General features: G+C 45.5%; 1 protein-coding gene across 1 annotated transcript in view; it reads right to left on the bottom strand.

Annotated features, from left to right (window-relative positions):
- Nucleotides 1-22323, bottom strand: part of LOC139268144 (adhesion G protein-coupled receptor D2) — a 490127-nt gene that overhangs the window by 398519 nt on the left and 69285 nt on the right. Inside the window, exons 12-17 of the mRNA XM_070886179.1 lie at nucleotides 13965-14020; nucleotides 13097-13223; nucleotides 11805-11908; nucleotides 11463-11565; nucleotides 8270-8423; nucleotides 1067-1200 (exon numbers count right to left, since the gene is read on the bottom strand). Coding sequence (XP_070742280.1) covers nucleotides 1067-1200; nucleotides 8270-8423; nucleotides 11463-11565; nucleotides 11805-11908; nucleotides 13097-13223; nucleotides 13965-14020 — 678 coding nt within the window. The remainder of the gene's footprint in view (nucleotides 1-1066; nucleotides 1201-8269; nucleotides 8424-11462; nucleotides 11566-11804; nucleotides 11909-13096; nucleotides 13224-13964; nucleotides 14021-22323) is intronic.

Here is a 22323-nt window from a genome sequence, read left to right as displayed (position 1 = left end):
ATAAGTGCTGACTCTTTCTTCTTTCTCTATTGGGAATAGATGTTGATATGTTCTGCATTTGCACATTCAAATAAACAGTCAGAGAAAGAGCCCAGCCAGTATAAACAGCCCAGCTGCGACCTAAAAGTAACTCTAACTAGTACGGTGTAACAGGTGTGGACAAAGCCAGACACACCACATTTATCTTAGAACTCTTAGAAGTTAATTTAACTCAAACATTTTACATATCCCTCAGATGCTGTGCTGTTTAATGTAACACGCCTATCAAAGGGCCTGTGTGTACCATACAGTTGTCCTCACACGTCAGGGGAAAGTTTCTCCAACTTCGAATGGAGAAATGTATTCTTCTTTGAATACCAAGGTCCAAGTATGATACTGAAATTTACTGGGAAATGAAGACAGGATGGAGACGATTCATTTATCAATTTTTCCTTATTCCCCTTGGAAGTGGAGAAAGGAGGAGGGAAGAATTTGTATTTTCATGGCCTTAGGACATACCAAAGTGCTTCAAAGACAAGTATAGTCACTATTGTAATTTAGAGAATCTTGGCAGCCAATTTGCACACAGCAAGATTCCACAAACAGCAATGAGATAGTGACCAGGTAATCTGGTTTTTTTAAGTAAAGTTGCTTGAGGAAGAAATGTTGGCCAGGGCATCAGGCAAACACACCAGATCTTCTTCGAAAAGTACCATGAGATCTTTTACATCCAATTGAGAGGGCAGACATGGCCTCAGCTTAACATCTCATCTGAAAGACAGCACCTCCGACAATGCAGCACTCCCATAGTACAGCGGGAATTGTCAGCCTAGATAATATGCTCAAATCCTACAGTGGGACTTGCACCTGTGACCTTTTGACTCAAGGGCAAGAGTTCTATCACTGAGCCAAGTCTGAATAACCTCTGTTCAGTACATTCTGCACCACTATCATACACCAGAAGAAAATTAGGAGAGGTCTTGATAAATCGGAAAAACATTGCCAATGCCAACTAATAGTTAGATACGATTCATTGAAGATTCTAGGTTTAAAAGTTAATTTATTCCAAACCTGATTGCATTCTTACCATAATAATGAAGATAACTGGTCCAACAAAGGCCCAAATCACTCCATTTTGAACATTCAACCAGCAGTACCTCTCTGCAATGTACTTGTCATGTGCTGCTGCTAGTGTGATAGTTACTATCAGGACAGGAAGACCTAGAGTAGAAATGCAAGCAATCATTCCAAATAATGGCAGGCTTGAACAGATAGACACGCTATTGACAATTGTTCTGGACCTTTTAAAATGGATTGTCACAAGTTGATAGCAGCATATTCTGTAACTATATTTCTGGAAGGTTTGTGCTATTTGGATCTCCTTAACATGTTGATGAACATAGATACTTATTTGTAAGAACACAAGACAAAAAAATTGGTAGATCAAATCACGTCCAATTTTCCATTTCCGTAGATTTCATACCTACAATCCATGTACAATTTCCCCCCTCATAGATTTCATACCTACAATCCATGTACAATTTCCCCCCTCATAGATTTCATACCTACAGTCCATGTACAATTTGCCCCTCACAGATTTCATACCTACAATCCATGTACAATTTCCCCCCTCATAGATTTCATACCTACAATCCATGTACAATTTCCCCCCTCATAGATTTCATACCTACAATCCATGTACAATTTCCCCCCTCATAGATTTCATACCTACAGTCCATGTACAATTTGCCCCTCACAGACTTCATACCTACAATCCGTGTACAATTTTCCCCCACATGGATTCTTAACCCACAGTCAGTGTCCAACTGATAGATTCTACGCCCACAGTATCTGTCCAACTTTCCCTCATGTGGATTCTATACCCACAGTTCATAGTCAGGATAGAGTCATTAAGTTATGGAAGGAGGCCATTCGGCCCATCGAGTCCATGCCGGCTCTCTGCAGAGCAATCCAGTCAGTCCCATTCCCCCACTCTATCCCCATAGCCCTGCAAGTTTATTTCCCTCAAGTACCTATCCAATTTCCTTTTGAAATCATTGATCGTCTCCACTTCCACCATCCTCGTCGTCAGCGAGTTCCAGGTCATTACCACTCGCTGTGTAAAAGGTTCCTCCTCACATCCCTCTGTCTCTCTTGCCCAAAACCTGTACCGTCAGCTAATTGGAATTACCTTTCTCTGTCTACCTTATCCAAACCTGTCATAATCTTGTACACCTCTATCAAATCTCCCCTCAACCTCCTTTGCTCCAAGGAGAATAACCCCAGCTTCTCCAACCTAACCTTGTAGCTAAAATCCCTCATCCCGGGAACCATTCTGGTAAATCTCCTCTGCACCCTCTCAAGGACCTTCACATCCTTCTTAAAGTGTATTGACCAGAACTGGGCGCAATACTCCAGTTGTGGCCTAACCAGAGCTTTATAAAGGTTCAGCTTAACTACCCTGTTTTTGTACTATTATTGAATATTAAGGGAATCAAGAGATATGGGGACAGTGCAGGAAAGTGGAGTTGAGCTAGAAGATCAGCTATGATCTTATTGAATGACAGAGCAGGCTCGAGGTGATGAATGGCCTTCTCCTGCTCCTAATTCTTATGTTCTTATGTCCTTATGTACTCAATACCTCTATTTATGAAGCCTAAGATCTCAATATGGCCTGCCACCTTCAAAGATCTATGCACATGAACCCCCAGGTCCCCTACCTTTCCCTCTTGTTGGAATGTACCAAGCCTGTACCTGAAACATCTCCTCCTTAAAGATCACCCATTGTTCCGTTACAGTTTTTCCTGTCAATATTTGGTTCCACTTTACCCTAACTAGATCCTCTCTCATCCCATTGAAGTTAGCCCTCTTCCAATTTAGAAGTTCTACTTTAGATTGTTCCTTGTCCTTCTCTGTTACTAATCTAAACCTTATCTTACCCAAGTGTCACCTATCATAACTCATTCAATGCCCTGAAAGAGCTAAAGGAACTTATACTAAACCTTGCAACAACTCACACTATTCAACTCTGAACAATTAGAACAAACCAAGACCCAGGACCACTGATTCTACAGTTCCACAGAGAATGTAGGCATCAACCTCCATTCTCAACCCGAACGTTGTCAATCTCATTCTGAACCAGGTATTATTCAGCTTTTTTTTTTTAAATGGGATTAATCAATGTAGATTTGACAGCTTTTATACAGAATCTGTTCCACATATCCAGTAAAACATGCTTCTAATCTCCAGTCTTACTAGAGTCTTTTTATGTACATCATCCAGTTCTGCAATCTGTCCAATTTAAATGACCTGCTTACATCTTGGATTGCCCATGCCACTCATTATTTGAACTGGATTATGACACTTCTCTGTCATATATTATATATGACATCTCTCTCTCTTCTTTTCACCAAATGCAGGACTGTGATCCCCTTATCATAACTTCGAGTTCCAAGTCCTGCAATTATCTCTGAACAGTCTCCAAAACATCAATATTCCTTTGTAGGTAGGGTGGTCAGAATTTCACACCATATTCTCAGTATGGTTTTATCAACGAATTATACAGGATTGAACAGCTTGCTTTGACTTAGAAATAAATGCGCTTCAGATTCACCAGAGTACTTGATCAGCCCTGTTAAAAACAGCTTGACATGACTGAATATATTCAATCATTGTGTACCCATGTTTTAAATTACATGTCCTAATCTGCATTTCATTTATCCACATTTAATTCTATCTTTAAAACATTTCCCACAATTCAACAGTGTTTCATCAACTGTAAAGTGCTTTAGGAGCTATATAAATGCAAGTTCTTTATTTCTATCTGATATCGTTTAACTCACTCACACAACTGCTCCAGATCCATTGAGTTCTATCATCCTTCTTCACCCCAGCATGTAGCCATCTGCAAACTTCATAATATTATGAGATTGTGTCCTAATATTACTATTCCTTATAATACTCTAAATTCCAAAAAGATATTCAGTTACAAAATAATTCCAGACTTAAAGCACACCAGATAAAAGTCAGCTGTAATATGTATTTAGCTGTCTCAAAATGATGGTTTATTTAACAAGCGTGTAATAAAATGTTTATTTTATCGGTGATAAATGTACCTTTTACACAGAACTGGTTAAAAGCACAGTTACTCATTCATTTCTCTGCTGTAAATAAATCTTAAAGTTAACTGCTGGTCATGGTCTCAAATTAGTTTATTTGCAAATCAAAAACTTATACAAATATACCCTCACTAGCTTGTGGAATAAGGTATTGATAGTCTTGTAACACCAAAATGATTGTTTCCTCTTTGTGTAATTAAAGGAGGCATGGATAATTTTTTGACACAAGAACATGTAACACTATGGGCCCGAGTTTGATCAACCTACTGCCCACTACCGCCCACAGCCGCCGAGCTACCGCCCAAGAATGCCGTTTTTGAGGAAAATACTCAGAGACCGCTAACCTACCGCCCGGCGGGAGATTCATTGGGAAGTACCGCCGGTGGTAATGCATTCCGCCCGCCCATGCAAAAGTCGGGAAAAACGCGTTTGGTCTTTAGGATCCTGTAAGAGCCTGTTACCGCCCGCTAGAAAGACCGTTGTGAAAAAGGTGGTCTTATCTGGGTCTTGAGACCATTGATTGCCGCATGGCATCGACAGAGTCAACGGTTCACTGCACCGCGGTGATCAGCTGTGACATACTTTTGGTATGCTGCTCTGCAAACGCAGCGATGGTGGCAGCTATCCCAGCCATGGCCTGGAAGAGGTCTCAACCTAGTCCTTGCTCGTCCTTGAGAGCTGAACCATTTCCTGCATTGCTTCCACCTGTCTTGCATCATCATCTCCTTGCTGCATCATCCGAGGTGGATGCGACTTTGTGGCTTTAACGGCACGGGTGCTGCACTTCACAACACTTGATCCCGCTTCCTCCAATTCGAAGCCCAAAAACTCGGACCCCGCACATGTCAAGAGGATGGAGTCCTCATCTTCCACCTCCTCGAACTCAAGTGGGACAAACACTTTGCCTTCTCCCTGCTCTTCCTCCTGGTCGTCTTCTCTGTGGGTTGCAGAGTTGGATGCGGGGCTATGGGGGATGTTGCGGGGGGCAGAAGGAACTGCTGGGGTGGGCTCCTGTTGAGGTTGAGGTGGATGGTGTTGGTGTTGCACATGGCCTTTGCGTGCCAGAGGTGGAAGGGGTGCCTGAGTCGGTGCTGTCAGATTCCTCATCTGCAAGTACAAGGCAACATTTCAGTGTTTAGCAGCAGGCGAGGGGGTGGGGTTGGTAATGCTGACATGAGTGCCGTCGTGTATCACAGTCTTATTTCAAGGACTGCCATGGCTACATTACCACACCCTAAATGGCCGACAGACAGTACATTAAAATGCATTTGACATCACATTACATGACCTTGCATGACATGAGCATAACACAGATTGGAGATTCGGATAAACTTACCACACTGTAGTACGGGATCGGCACCACCATGTGTGGTGGCATTGGGGTGGTCACCCACCAAGGCCAAGGCATGTTACTCAATGTCAGTCACTTTGATGACCTCTGGTGGGCTCCTTCCCGTGCCACACTGCTTTGAGGCGTTGGCTGTTCTTTTCTTCTGCAGAAAGAAAAGTTGCAATCTTTAACCGCTTTGAACATGCAACACACACTCAACGGTCACATATACTTTTTCAGTAGTACGGGAGTGCAACAATAAGATCTTTACTTACTCTTGCCGCTGCTACCACATCGTTCCATCTCTTCCTGCACTGGTCTCCATCACGAACCTTGGTGCCCACTGCGGAAACGGCCTCCCCAATCTCCCGCCAAATGCGTTTATATTGGAGCAGGGCTGGCTTGCCACGACCATCCCGGGTGAGGTCGCTGTAACGGCCCTCCACCTCAGAGACAAGTACTTCCAGCTCATCCTCAATAAACCAGGGAGCTCTGAGCCTCCCTGCATTGGACTTCCTGGCAGCTTTTCTACCACTCATGATAGGTTTTCAAGGTGGATGGCTGATGATTCTGTTGCCTCTCGCTCTACACATCATTCCCCTCTGTAACTGTCAGGTGAAAGTCAGTGATGCAATTTTATGTGCATGCGCAGCTGAGCCCTCAGCCCCAATCGCGGGAAAAGTGAGGTCATCGGGCAAAAAAAACTACAAAAAAAATCTAAATCTCGCGCATGCGCAGTATACGGCCTCCGATGTTTCCCGTGCCGACAGGCCTGCACCTACCACCGTACTCCTGTTGCCGCCCACTACCAGCCGCCGACTCCCGCTCCCGCCAACAAAACCGGGATGAAACTCGTGCCCAGTCGACCTCAGCCAGTAAAAAAATCAAGCAACACCCGGGGATCGCCGAAAAATGGGCAGACCTAAGGTTTGACCAAACTCAGGCCCTATATATCTTACATGACTACTACTGGACCCAAATAGTATTAACAAGAATGGTAGCAATCCGTGACACAATATGCATCGCAAGTGTATACTTTCTTGTTATATTACGAACTGTCAATAGAGCTTGCTGTAATAGATAGATTGCATATATAACTAGTAGTATTCAGTATGTCTGATTGTTATGTACCCACAGCTTTTACATTTCCAAAATTATCTGTCATGGTCAAACATCCTTAAAATTATGAGCACCCTAATAAAACAATGACTGTAATGGTCACCTTGGCTGTGATGCTATACCATGCCTTCTTATCATCATGGTTCTGAGTGCAGTGATTCACTGTAATGCCAATGCGCTGAGCACCTCGAGTCTCATTGCCAAGAGCATGCAGAAACCAAGCGCAGACAGCGGAAGGAGCGTGCGACAAACGAGACTCCCCACTCACCCTTTCCTTCAACCAGTCTCTGCCCCACCTGTTGCAAACACTGTAATTCCTGCATTGGTCTGTACAGCCACCTGAGAACTCACTTTTAGAGTGGAAGCAAGTCTTCCTCGATTCGAGGGACTGCCTAGGATGATGATGATGATTCCGCACTTGCGCAACATGACTCTTCATGCAGTCACTCATTGTGATGTCATTCTACGCTTGCTCACCTTGATTCTGAGATCAGTGTCTCCAGCAAGAATAGCATCAACCCCCCAAAGGAGTATCCAACCTTTCTGTCTTCATGAACTGTTTAAAAGTCGTGAATCACATATTAAGTTTAATTCAATGCCTCTCATATATGCAAAAGGTAACGCATATACCTCAAGCTGCAGAACTAAAATTATGGTGCTCTGATTTAGAATTTATTCAACAATGTGACAACACGAAGAAGAATCATCTTCAAATCTTCAGGCCCACTAAATTCAAACAGGACAAGCCAGCGAGTTAGAAATAAACACAATTAGAGCTGAGTTGCGTGGCCTTCACAGGCTAGATTGTCAGGGCTCATGAGCCACAAGTGGCCCACAGGACATTGTTTGGGCATCCCCGATCTATAAGCGCTTCCTCTGTCAAGGCCGTGTGGTAGCTGGTGTGCAACGGCCACCCCACGTTAAAATAATTCACGCACAGGCATCTTCCACCCTTTAAAATGAAGTTCGGGACCTGAATTGGTCTCCTCAGTCACCCTAGAACTAATTTTAGTGTGGAAGCAAGTCATCCTCAACTCCACGGGGCAGTCCAAGAAGAAGAAGATAATCACAATGACGAAAGTTAATGACCAAAATTGTATGAAAAAAAGATGCTGCAACACCATTCTGACTTGATGCACTAAACTAGTTCAAATGAACATCATACCACCCAACTGTATCAAGGGCAGATCCTTCTCAACTCGCTGTTAATGAACTACTCAAATAGAACTGTAACTCATGTACAAACATTATCTTTGAATTTTCAGTAATGCCATTGCAAATTAAAATCCCATTTCCCTATGATAGAACCTATGATTAAGAAAACAATATTGTATGTGCATTAATACATTTATTTTGTTATTCCCTGTTATTCACAAAGTTGTAGTGTATGTAGAATTGAATATCTGAATTCTCAGTAATTGCAAAAGTATTGCAAGAGTTTGGGGAAAAACTACATTCTTTCCCAATTTTTACGTCCTCCTGAACTCTTCAAACTTAAAAGGAGCTGGGGACTTGTCTCCGTCAAGATAAAGTTGAAAGCAAACCTATATGGCAATTTTTAGATAAACGTCTGTATCAATTGCAAACTGCAGCTCACTTTTTACATAAGTTGGGCATTTCTAAAACAGTGTCATGTACTTCAGCAAAACATGGGAGCATCACTGATGCACCGAAATTTGGAAACTATCGTTTCAATAGTATGTGTAGTCTTCAAGTGACTTACCCCAGCCAATAAGATAGTAATATTTCATTCTCCGTTCCTCATTCAAATTGACAGTGACCACCTTACTCCAGAGAAGCAGTCCCTCTACCATCATCCATGCGAAAGCAGCCATAAAGAATAAGTGCAGAAGTGCGGTAACAGCAGTACAGGCAGTCTAGAAAAAGATGCAATAGATTAGCGCTCTCGTTATTAGTATCTGTAAGCATTTTAGATAATTTTCTAACACTTTAGATATTACATACCATTTTTTGCTAGAACCAGCTGTAAAACTAGTCACATGGCTGCATTTCTATCACGTGATCTGCGTACCAATGTTCCATTTGTACTTGTCTGTTTTGGATTTAGGTATCATCTCTCAGATACATCCCACAATTTATTGGAGATTAAGGAACCCTTTACTGCCATTGTGTACCTCATTGTGGTATGTCCAGCTCTGAGGGCACCAGCAAATTACCTCATCAAGTACTTGGAGTGCCCAGTGCCAACCCAAAAAATATTTATCAATTTAAGCCAGTTCCTCTAATCGGGCAGCCAGGTTAAACTTCAATATTCTATTGGCTGACGAATTGACCTCTGAAATCAATTTTCAGCCAATCAGAGATTCCGATGTAGATCACAAAATGTTCCAAAATGGGCAGTGAGACAGCACAGGATTGGAAGAGTAGATATGTTGAGATTTTAAAATAAATAAGAATAATCTAAAATAAAAATTGTATTGGGTCGGATTTTGCTCTGAACAGCAAACAAATGGCACCAGCCATTCATTAGACTCACACTTGTCCATAGACCTTCTATGGGCTTTTGCACAGCAAGTTGCTGTCATTCAACCAGCAAAAAAAGCATAGTGCCCTCTACAGGGGATCTGGGACATGTGTAAACTGGGTAAGCACATGTGTGTTTCCTGAACCAATCAGATTGAAGAATCGTTGATGAGCGACGTAGAATCTGAACCAGGAAGTGACATGTAAAATATTTAATTTAATTTCAAATCAGGTACAGAAATCGAAATAAAGAGGGAAAAACAAAGACTGGATTAAGAATTTTCAGTGCCAGAGAGGTTGTTTGGCAGTAATTACGATTTACCACGCCAGTAAAAGGGTACTTAGACTGGAATGGACAAACCCTAACTTTTTCTGGTAAGTACAAGAACTTCACGCCATTCAATGTATCTGAATGGTGAGTCAGATGGCGAGATGCTATTTTCGCTTAGCTTTTGTAGAAGCAGTGTATCTCAGACAACAATTTCAGGACTTCATTTAACTGCGCATGTGCGCTCGCTGGAAGTTGCTGTCCAATTTGCACATAAATAATGTTGAGCGCCATTAACCTCACTGTTATTTTTAATGGTAAAATCTGGCCTATTATATACTGGACCAGATTTAGCGCTCGCCACTAGTCTTGAAAAAAGCTGCCTAAAAAGACTGAGTGAGCTCTAAAGCTTTTCATCTATTCTGATGTGACTTTGAATTTGGTGCCATCCAGCAATAGCGCAGGCAGCAAGCAGGCTGATCAGCCAATCAGATTATAGATTTCTCACAGATAGCAAAGCAGGAAGTAAAAAGCGGAGATTAGAATTCATATTTTAATCATTGTACAGAAAGTGAAATAAAGATTGGGACATACACATGGGATTAAGGGGAAGGTTGAACTATCATTAACAAACTTTGAAAAAAATATAAAAATTAATTTTAATCATGCAATGTTTAAATGTTATTCTTAGGGAATGAGACTCCACACTCGTAAAATTAGTTTTTCAGGGTCAGAGAGGTTGGTCAGCAGTACTTATGACTTAGTACACCATTAAAAACTCAGTTGCTTCTGATCAAACAAGGCTTAACATTTTCATTGGTTTTTACAGCAAGAATAGTACATAAAAAGTTGAAGTTCACATCAAATCATTGATTCTGTGTTGAATTACATCTGAAAAGACTGCAACAGCACACCATGTAGAGGCGCAGGCATTACTGACAGTAACTTCCGGCTTTCTGCGTTTAACTGCGCATGTGCGGACGCCAGAAATTGCTGTCAGTTTTAAACAGTAATGACAGTGAGTGCTGACAGTTTTACCATCATTACAACCGCAAATTCCAAGTTAGTCTCTTCAAGATAAAATGTGAAATAAAATTAAAGAGGGAATATAGAACAGAAATGGGGGAAATAGAATGCAGGCAGGGCAGGAGTAAAGTTTTTAAACTATTTTTATTTTTAAGATTTTCTTATTTTATTTGTACTACATTAATAAAGATTCCTCATGACATTTTTACTGCATTACTTTGTGATTTTTCAGCATTGCAAATACATGTTAAATAAGAAACATGTCAACAATAGGAACATAAACTGACATCCACATCAACATATAAAACATCAGCATCATAAAACGTGATACAAGTACTATCCTCCGCAATTCCTTTTCTAATCAAATGTTGGTCTATTGTCAGAATACTGGATTCACTACAATTGTTAGCAGTCAAGCAGTATACATGATTCTTGTCATTGTCTCACTGCTGTTTGTGGGACCTTGCTGTGCACAAATTGACAGCTGTGTCTCCTTCATTACAACAGTGACTACACTTCAAGAAGTGCTTCATTGGCTGTAAAGTGCTTTGGGTCATGAAAGATTTTATATAAATACAAGTTCTTCTTCTATGACTGTTTATAATAATAAATATTTCAGGTGAAATAGTCAGTTATTAATAATTCTTTCCTCTTCAAAAATGATCATTACACTACACAATATATCATAAGCTCACGGCAAGAACATTTCCTTTGAAAACAGATAGGTTACTGAAAATCATTTAGCGAAGAGTTAATGACTTAAGCTTCCATCCCAAATGTTAAGGACTGCCTTTGCCTCAAACTGATCCACAGGCCAAAGTAACACCGTGGTTTTGGACCTCTGAACATTACTGAGCACGATCTGCAAATGTCAAACCCATGGACTCAAAGCGGTATTGAAAAACACTATAGACTGTTGAGTCTCGGTGTTTATTCTCAAAAGTGCTGAGCTGCAAAGCAGTAATACTGCAGGCCTGTGCCTCCACTAATGGCTGTAACTGTGCTGCTCAGCTACCAAGAATACCGCATTTATTTTATTACTACGCCTCTGTAAAGTGCCTTTGGATGTTTTTCTACAGTAAAAGGCGCTATGTAAATGCAAGTTGTAGTATTATAAAGGCCAACACTCTTAACATACCTTACTGTTGGTTGCTGAGTCGCTGCTCAGTAACACCACCTGTGCTGCAATCAGAGCGACAAACAAGTTCTTGTGAATGGAGGTTCGGTCAGATTTTGGAATACTAGAGATTTCAACAAAGACAAAATTTATAATTATTTGACTTTCTTTGTCACTTTAAGGAAACATAAATCTGGTCCTACTGCCATTGTAGAGCAAAGTTGCACTGGTAGTGAAGGAGCAGTAATTGTGCTTGGGATCTTCTCACACCATGCGAACATTCTCAGATCACACTAAACACTTTTTAATTTAACAGTCCGTCTCAAAGTATCTATAAGACAGCAAATCCAATAACATACTTACTCCAGCACTGTGAATAGAGTCAAGGTCACCACTAGGGCACAGAGGGAGGCTCCAGATCCAATGAATGTCAATTTATTCAAGATCATCTCCGTCTCCAAACCCCACTGTATAAAACATAACAACAAAATGTCGTTGGACACTGTTGATTTGATGAAATACATTACAGTAGATGTAGTTTTAGATTCAACAACACTTATCTGAGCTAAGCCCATTGAAGAGTACATATAATGCATGCTGCATTACAAAAGCCACTTTATCACAATCTTGCCCCATACCCCACAGCCAAAGGGAGGTTGGGACCATCTGATGAGTGGGTTAGCCCCACATCTCACTGTCCCCCTAAACACCCTCATAGATCATACACTGCCAAAGCCTTGCTCAAAAAAGTCCCCAAACCATCCTCCTTACTTGCTTAACCTAAAGCCCCAATCTGTAGAGAACTCTGTACAATCTCAACATACGTATGTGCAAGTGCCATGTAACCTATAACATACCATGACCCAAAAAAGTATACAAATGTGGCACATCTCAATAAAAAAATTGAAGGAGAAAAGCTCTGTGAATTGAAAACAGTATTTTTACTATAGATAGATCAATCTTCGGACCGTTCAAAAAAACTTACACTGACTAGTCTCATGTGAAAGCGTTTAGTATGTGTAATGAGTGTAGGCATATGGGCTGAGAAATTGTGCATCAAAGATAATTAAAACTTCAAACAGTCTTATTAAAAAAATGCACTTGTGCAAATAAAGTTAAGTGATGTCATGCATATGACAGACACTAGGTGTCATCATCATTTATTTTCATTTTTGGTTCTGACTTCATTTAATGTGGGAACATAAAATTATTCCTTTGTTGCTTTTTTCTATGCAGCAAGCATTTTGACTCACAACCAGCCACGTCAATCAGTATGTCACACGCAGAGAAATCTCATGGATATGTGTGAAAAATGTCAAATTGGTAGAGGTTATGTTGGATTGTCAGGAAAGCTTTATTGGTTCAGTGTAGCAAATGTTCAACTGAACACTGATATATGCACACAAGCTCCACATTGTTTCCAATGTGAAAAACCATTTCCAGTCAGTCTTATCACACATCCATCTCAATTATTCAGTCACTCTGTCTAATCCAGATTGGTTCACACCAGACTCAGTGTAGGTGAGAAAAGGGGATACTGAGTCAAGTTCCCACACATTACTCAAATAAGCACGCCAGAATGGAAAAACAATCTCCATGGACTATTTCTTTGATTGAAGGAGACATGCATTCACCTTTCTTAATTGCAAACCTACCTGTATTTCTGTGAACTGCATCAATACAGCAAAATTGGTTGTATGGTTACAAAAGCAGATCGTGATCTCGGACTCAAACTGGATCACTTGGCAACCTTGGTTTGACCATCCGGCATAATGCCCAGCTCTGAAATAAATATTGCAAAAATATCTCGCTTAAAGCTTTCAAAGAATCAAGCATTCTGAATCAAGCAGATGCTTTATTAAATTAGTGGTTAACTGGGAAGCAGATATATATTTTGAAAAGACATTTCTTGCATCAACTAATAGCTAGCATAGAAATGTACCCGATACTTTATTAAGAAGATTAGTAAATAAATGTATTACCCAGTTTGGAACAGAATCAGGAGGGACCCAGGTTTAATCCCAAGTCAATGCTAAGTCAGTTGATCTCTGCTTCAAGGGAAGGGCACTACTAACTACCTTAGTGCCTATTGGATAGAAAGGGGAAAAGTCAACCTAGGTTCCTCCTCTGGCCTGATATCCAATAACCCCAGCTGGATTGGAGGAGTATATTTTCCCTCATTTGCTAATGACAGGAAAAAAATTGGAAGGAAAATCTGCTTTATTCTCAAAGCAATTTTTTCACCAGCATTAGCAAATGGAGGAAATCATATTCTGACAGCATTGCCCTCTATGCAAACCGTCTGCCGACACTTTGATACCCTGACCATTTGGGGAAGGTACTATATAGAGCAGTGAACACTCACAGAATCAGATATTAGTATGTATAACCACCTTCAGGAAAGCACAGGCAAAAAGGGAAAGGGGAGGGTCAATGGACGAATATTATGAGACACTTCTCTTATCCTGGTTAAATACACATGGAATCCACTAGTCTGCAATGTGAAAAATTCAGGGTACTTACTGGAGACTGAAGTTCCAAAACACACATGCTGGGGTAGCAAATTTGGAAAATCCAACCTTTAAAAGAACACAACGTTTGTCAAACTGGTGAAATCCAAATCAGTGCTAGATTTCAACAATACTGCTTTTTGCTATACTCATCCAAAATAATGGGGGAGGAATTTGGTCGCGCCTCTGTTGCGGCGTTAATACAGGTGGGGCTGTACTTTTAGCGCCTTGAGAAAGTTTGCGCCTCCCACCCAGAAATTCATCAGAATCAGTCGACGAGCTGACAGGGGTGATAAATCAGCCGTTGCACATCAGAGCTGAGGGGGCAATAACAAAAGTTTGGTCGGTAAATTTTGTGGACCCATTGCACATGCGCCAAAGTCCGATTCAGATCTCATAAAAATGCGTGTCTTAAAGGTGCGGCAAGGTAAGTTAGTGCGTGAACAGTTCCAGCGCCACAGTTTCATCAGAGCACAAAAATGGAGGAGCAAGGAGGTCGCCAGTTATCTCCCTGCTTCACGCCCACTGCCCTTGATGCCTTGCTGGAGACAGAGTCGCTGGAATGCCCTCCAGCCTGCAGGGGGATGAAGGCCACTGCCTAGGGTTCTGACAAGGCTGTGGAGGGAGGTGCACAGCACGTTGCAGCCCGAAACATGGTAGCCACAACAGCAATGTAATGTTGCAATAAATTTAACAACCTTACTAGGGTCATTAGGGTGAGTACTCTTTCCAGTCACCTTCCAATGCCTTCATGTGAACCTCACTGTCTCACACAATATAAAGACTTTGCAGTGCCTGCCCCTTCTCTATGTCCACCAGGCCATGCTCCTCCTTGCTGAAGCCAGCCCGAGACCTCGCTATCGCCTCACCAGACATGCCCTGCCCATCCAAGCGTCTCTCACCTTCGAGCTCCTTACTCAGCCTGAGCCCACCTAACAGCACCTTTTAACTCTTCACATGCGGTCACACGTCTAAGCCTCATACTGGTGGTTGCTTGTGCCCCAGACCCACCGTTCACACATCCACTTTGCGATGCCACGCAGGATGAAATGCAGATATGTATACTTTGTCATATTACATAGAAACATAGAAATATAGATACATAGAAAATAGGTGCAGGAGTAGGCCATTCGGCCTTTCGAGCCTGCACCACCATTCAATATGATCATGACTGATCATGCAACTTCAGTACCCAATTCCTGCTTTCTCTCCATATCCCTTGATCCCTTTAGCCGTAAGGGCCACACTAACTCTCTTTTGAATATATCTAACGAACTGGCCTCAACAACTTTCTATGGTAGAGAATTCCACAGGTTCACAATTCTCTGAGTGAAGAAGTTTCTCCTCATCTCTGTCCTAATTGGCTTACCCCTTATCCTTAGGCTGTGACCCCTGGTTCTGGACATCCCCTATATCGGGAACATTCTTCCTGCATCTAACCTGTCCAATCCCATCAGAATTTTATATGTTTCTATGAGATCCCCTCTCATTCTTCTAAATTTCAGTGAATATAAGCCTAGTCGATCCAGTCTTTCTTCAAATGTCAGGCCTGCCATCCCGGGAATCAGTCTGGTGAACCTTCACTGCACTTCCTCAATAGTAAGAATGTCCTTCCTCAGATTAGGTGACCAAAACTGTACACAATATTCAAGGTGTGGCCTCACCTAGGCCCTGTACAACTGCAGCAAGACCTCCCTGCTCCTATACTCAAATCTTCTCGCTATGAAGGCCAACATGCCATTTGCCTTCTTCACCACCTGCTGTACCTGCATGCCAACTTTCAATGACTGATGTACCATGACACCCAGGTCTCGTTGCACCTCCCCTTTTCCTAATCTGTCACCATTCAGATAATATTCTGCCTCCCTGTTTTTGCCACCAAAGTGGATAACCTCACATTTATCCACATTATACTGCATTTGCCATGCACAGGCCCAAGCTCAGCCCCATTCACACCAAACTAAGGACTTACACCAAGGAACTAATCCCTGTAATTGGCAGTGCAGAAGTCAAAGTCTCCTGTTATGGAGCAGTACACGATCTCCCACTGTGGATCGTGCCAGGGGATGGCCCCACACTGTTTGGCAGAAGCTGGCTGGGAAAAGTCCGCTGGAACAGGTTCTGAGCAGATTCCCATCGCTGTTCGAGCCAGGCATTGGAAGCTTCTCGGGGGCGAAAGTGCAGATCCATTTGGTTCCCGGTACGCGACCCATCCACCACAAGGCACGGGTGGTACCATATATGATGCGTGAGAAAGTGGAAATTGAGCTGGACAGGCTGCAGCGAGAAGGCATCATCGCGCCGGTGGAATTCAACGAGTGGGCCAGTCCGATTGCCCTGGTACTTAAAGAGGATGGCACAGTCAGAATTTGTGGGGTCTATAAAGTAACGATTAACCGTTTTTCGCTACAGGACCAGTACCCACTACCCAAGGCAGACGACCTATTTGCGACCCTGGCTGGAGGGAAGACGTTCACCAAGTTGGACCTGACCTCGGCCTACATGACGCAGGAGCTGGAGTAGTCTTCGAAAGACCTCACCTGCATCAACACGCACAAAGGTCTGTTCATCTAGAACAGATGCCCGTTCGGGATTCGGTCGCCCGCGGCAATCTTCCAATGGAACATGGAGAGCCTGCTAAAGTCAGTTCCTCGCACCATGGTTTTCCAGGACGACATACTGGTTACAGGTCGGGACACCAATGAGCACTTGAAGAATCTGGAAGAGGTTTTTAGTCGGTTGGATCGCGTGGGACTCAGATTGAAATGCTCGAAGTGTGTTTTCCTGGTGCCAGAGGTCGAGTTCTTGGGAAGAAGAATCGCAGCAGACAGCATCAGACCCACCGCGCCAAGACGGAGGCCATCAAGAACGCGCCGAGACCACAGAACATGACGGAGCTGTGGTCGTTCCTGGGACTCCTTAACTATTTCGGTAATTTCCTACCTGGGTTAAGCACCCTGCTAGAACCCCTACATGTGCTACCTCGCAAGGGAGACAACTGGGTATGGGGGAATTCTCAAGAGGCTGCTTTTGAGAAAGCCAGAAAACTGTTGTGTTCAAACAAACTGCTTGTCCTGTATAATCCGTGTAAACGATTAGTGCTAGCTTGCAATGCGTCGTCATACGGGATCGGGTGTGTGTTACAACAGGCTAACGAATCGGGGATTTTGCAACCGATCGCTTATGCGTCCAGGAGTTTGTCCAAGGCCGAAAGGGCCTACAGCATGATTGAAAAAGAGGCTCTAGCGTGCATTTACGGGGTAAAAAAAATGCACCAGTACTTGTTTGGCCTCAAGTTTGAGCTTGAAACTGACCACAATCCGTTCATATTGCTGTTCTCTGAGAGCAAAGGGATTAACACCAATGCCTCTGCCCGCATCCAAAGATGGGGGCTCATGCTGTCGGCATACAACTATGTAATCCGCCACAGACCGGGCACAGAGAATTGCGCTGATGCTCTCAGTCGGCTACCATTGCCCACCACCGGGGTGGAAATGGCACAGCCCGCAGACTTGCTCATGGTAATGCATGCATTCGAAAATGAAAAGTCATCCGTTACAGCCCGCCAGATCAGGACCTGGACCAGCCAGGATCCTTTGCTGTCCTGGGTAAAAAACTGTGTCCTCTATGGGAGCTGGTACAGCATCCCAGCGGAGAAGCAGGAGGAGATTAAGCCGTTCCACATATACAAAGACGAAATGTTCTTGCAGGCGGACTGTCTGTTGTGGGGTAATCGCGTGGTCTTGCCCAAGAAAGGCAGAGATGAGTTCATTTGTGAGCTGTACAGCACCCACCCAGGCACTGCAATGATGAAAGCCATAGCCAGATCCCATGGGCCCAAGTTTCCACATGATTCGCGCCTGATTTTTAGGAGCAACTGATGGAGAACGGACTATTTTAGAAATCGCAATTCTCCACATTTTTTTTTCTGCAGTTCTAGTCAGGTAGAACAGTTCTAGTTTAGAACAGAATTTTTTCTTCAAAAGGGGGCGTGTCCGGCCACTGACGCCTGATTTGAAAGTTTCCACAGTGAAAATGTACTCCAAACTAAAGTAGAATGGAGCCAGTGAAGATTTTTGTAGAACTGAAAAAACCTGTTCTACACATTAAAAAATCAGGCGCAGGTTACAAATTAGGCGTCCAGAACGAGGTGGGGGGTGGGGGGAGGGGAACTCATTAAATTCGACAATAAATCCTTATTTATACTTCTACAAATATTATACAAATAAATCCAACCTGAATAAACATTTATAAGCCAAGAAAAGATTAAATAAACCATCTTCCTACCTGTGTGAAAGTGCTCAGCCAGGGAGAATTCTGCAGCCGTTCGTGCTGCTGAGCGGGAGGGGGAGAGAGAGAGCGGGGGGGGAGAGAGAGAGAGAGGGGGGGGGGAAGAGAGAGAGAGAGGGGGGGGAGGGAGAGAGAAAGAGGGGGGGAGGGAGAGAGAGAGGGGGGAGGGAGAGAGAGAGGGGGGGGAGAGAGATAGAGAGAGGGGGGGAGGGAGAGAGAGAGAGGGGGGGAGGAGAGAGAGAGAGGGGGGGGAGGGAAAGAGAGAGAGGGGGGGAGAGAGAGAGAGAGAGGGGGGGAGAGAGAGGGGGGAGGGGGGGAGAGAGAGAGGGGGGAGGGAGAGAGAGGAGGGGGAAGAGAGGGGGGAGGAGAGAGAGAGGGGGGAGGAGAGAGAGAGGGGGGAGGAGAGAGAGAGGGGGGGAAGAAAAAGAGAGGGGGGGAGGAGAGAGAGGGGGGGAGGAGAGAGAGGGGGGAGAGGAGAGAGGGGGGAAGAGAGAGAGAGGGGGGTGAGAGAGAGAGAGAGAGGGGGGGAGAAGAGAGAGAGAGGGGGGAGAGAGAGGGGGGGGAGAGAGAGAGGGGGGGAGAGAGAGAGAGAGAGAGAGAGGGGGGGAAGAGAGAGAGAGGGGGGGAAGAGAGTGAGAGGGGGGGAAGAGAGTGAGAGGGGGGGAAGAGAGAGAGAGGGGGGGAAGAGAGAGAGGGGGGGAAGAGAGAGAGAAGGGGGGGAAGAGAGAGAGAGGGGGGGAAGAGAGAGAGAGGGGGGGAAGAGAGAGAGAGGGGAGGTAAGAGAGAGAGAGGGGGGGAAGAGAGAGAGAGGGGGGGAAGAGAGAGAGAGGGGGGAAGAGAGAGAGGGGGGGGAGAGAGGGGGGGGGAGAGAGGGGGGAGAGAGGGGGGGGAGGGAGAGAGAGGGGGGAGGGGCAGAGAGAGAGGGGGGAGGGGAAGAGAGAGAGGGGGGAGGGGAAGAGAGAGAGAGGGGGGCGGGGGAGAGAGATAGAGGGGGGAGGGGAGAGAGAGAGGGGGGAGGGGGAGAGGGAGAGGGGGAGGGGGAGGGAGAGAGGGAGGGAGAGAGAGGGGGAGGGAGAGAGGGAGGGAGAGAGAGCGGGGGGGGCGGGGTCGGGTCGGGGAACAGGAGCGCGGGTCGGGTCAGTCGGGGGGGGGGTGGAGAGCGGGTCTCGGGTCGGGTCGGGGCGGGGGGTGTCGGTTCTCGGGTCAGGTCGGGGGAGAGCGGGTGTCGGGTCGGGGCGGCGGGGGGGGGAGCGGGTGTCGGGTCGGGTCGGGGGGGGGAGCGGGGGTCGGCTCGGTGGGGGGGGAGTGAGCAGGTCTCGGGTCGGGTCAGGTCTCGGGTCGGGGGGAGCGGGTGTCTGGTCGGGGGGGGGGGGGAGCGAGTGTCGGGTCTGGTCGGGCGGGGAGCAGGAGCTGGCCGTGGGAGGAGCCTCATTCACACAGCCCCAGTGAGGCCATTGGGCCAGGGCTAGGGGCTGTGTGCTTCGGGCCCCTCCCACACAGTTCGGCGCCTGGAGCTACTGCACTTGATTGCCGACTGTAGAGCGCGTGTGCAGAGGTCCCGGCACTGTTTTCAGCGCAGGGACCTGGCTCCGCCCCCCCACAGCTCGTGCTGGCTGCGCCGAGGGCCAGAGGACCTGTAAGTAGGTGGAGAATACCGAGGATTTTTTTAGGCGCCGTTTTAGGCATGAAAAACGGGCGCCCAGCTCGGAGGGGCGCCCGTTTTTTTTCTTGTGGAAACTTGGGCCCCATGTGCGGTGGCCCGGCGTCGACTCAGATTTAGAGTCATGCGTGCGCCAGTGCAACACTTGCTTTTAGCTGAGCAATGCACCCAGAGAGGCACCGCTAAGTTTGTGGTCGTGGCCCTCCAAACCGTGGTCGAGGATCCAAGTGGACTATGCGGGCCCATTTCTAGGCAAAATGTTCTTGGTTGCCGTGGATGCCTATTCAAAATGGGTTGAATGTGCAATAATGTCTGTAAGCACATCCACGGCCACCATCGAAAGCCTACGAGCCATGTTTGCCCCGCACTGCATGCCTGATGTCCTTGTCAGCAACAATGGGCCGTGTTTCACCAGTGCTGAATTCAAGGAATTCATGACCTGCAATGGGATCAAGCATGTCACATCTGCCCCGTTCAAGCCCGCATCCAACGGCCAGGCAGAACGGGCAGTTCAGACCATCAAGCAAAGCTTGAAACGTGTGTCGGAAGGCTCCCTGCAGACCTGACTGTCCCGAGTACTGCTCAGCTACCGCACCAGATCCCACTCGCTCACCGCGGTTTCCCCAGCCGAGCTGCTCATGAAAAGGGCGCTCAAAACAAGGTTCTCTCTTGTCCGCCCTGATCTCCATGATCATGTGGAGGACAGGCGGCATCAACAAATATGTACCATGACCGCGCAAATTGGTCACGTGATATTGAGGTCAATGACCCTGTGTTTGTACTCAATGATGGACATGATCCCAAATGCCTCACTGGCACGGTCATAGCCAAAGAGGGGAGTAGGGTGTTTCAGGTCAAATTGGCCAATGGACTAACGTGCAGAAAACATTGGACCAAATCAAATTGCCGTTCACCAACAGCTATGAAGAAGATCCAAAGAAGACACCACCAACTTTGACCCTCCAACACACACACAAGTGACAACCGACATCATGGTTGACCGCAAAGCCGAACTTGCCATCCCCAGCAGCCCGGCAAGGCCGGCTGCCCAGCAGCCCAGTGAAGAACTAACCAACTCACCCAAACCCGCATTTGTACCGAGACGATCGACAAGGGAGCGCAAAGCCCAAGATCGTCTCACCCTGTAAATAAGTGTACTATTAACTTTACGAGGGAGTGATGTTATGTATTTAACCCTTTGAAACCTGTATCACACCACCACCAGAGGGCCTACCTGTTGGAGTCCCAAGGGATCCTAGCATCCCTTGGGAGTACTGTATATAAGCAGGTCACCCATGCGGTACCTGCACTCTGGAGTCTTATTAAAGGAGCTAAGGTCACACTTACTCATTGCTCACAGTACTCAGTTTCATCCTTTATTATGAGTGTATCAGTTTTTATGTTCCCTGCAAGCCTACTCTCATATTCTATTTTACCCCTCCTAATTAAACCCTTTGTCCTCCTCTGCTGAATTCTAAATTTCTCCCAGTCCTCAGGTTTGCTGCTTTTTCTGGCCAATTTATATGCCTCTTCCTTGGATTTAACATTATCCCTAATTTCCCTTGTTAGCCACAGTTGAGCCACCTTCCCCGTTTTATTTTTACGACAGACAGGGATGTACAATTGTTGAAGTTCATCCATGTGATCTTTAAATGTCTGCCATTGCCTATCCACCATCAACTCTTTAAGTATCATTCTCGCGAGTACATGTAGCACACCAGCAACTACACAGCCAATAAACTTTTTGTTTTTGTCATTGCAGGTCAAACTCGCACACAATATGCGTGAGCTACATCGTTGGGGCAGAGGTGAGTCCTACCTCCAGGACCTGATCGAGGTGGAAGAGTGAGCGTCCATCCTCATGGGCACTGCAGCCGTGGCAGTGGAGGGTGGAGAGGCAGAGCCCCCACTCGACAGTGACGGTATGTGAATGAGATGGGCATTTTATGCGAGTCCCCTTAGCCTTGAAGCCACATGCCTTACAACATGTTGCAATCTTGCCTTCGTGCCCCCTTCCCAGCTGATAACCGCACTTCTGTTGCTTTGTGCTTACAGATGATGAGCCGGAAGAGCGGCAGCCTGCCCGTCAGTGGACGTCTGCAGATGACGGGGAAGAGGAGGAGGAGGAGGTGGAGAGCCGTGTGCCGGGACAGGGCGACACGTCCTCATTGGGAGCGAGTGGGGAAACCACCTTGGCGGAAGAGGCCGTCTTCCCGGGGTTGTATGAATCTGAGGCTCCTGGCCCCAGTAACCTGCAGCAACGCCCAGCACGAGGGAAGCTTGGGGGCCAGCTCTCCGGAGGGTGAGTCGGCCGATGAATCGTGCTCACAGACAGCAGATGAGCACCTGGACTTGAAGGCTATATCCAGGGAGTCAATGCAGATGCACTGTGAGCTAATGGGTGTATTGGCGAGGATCGCAC

The sequence above is a fragment of the Pristiophorus japonicus genome, chromosome 8 (assembly GCF_044704955.1).
Source record: "Pristiophorus japonicus isolate sPriJap1 chromosome 8, sPriJap1.hap1, whole genome shotgun sequence".
In the NCBI taxonomy this organism is placed as follows: Eukaryota; Metazoa; Chordata; class Chondrichthyes; family Pristiophoridae; genus Pristiophorus; species Pristiophorus japonicus.
This window is presented reverse-complemented; position numbering and strand designations above follow the sequence as displayed.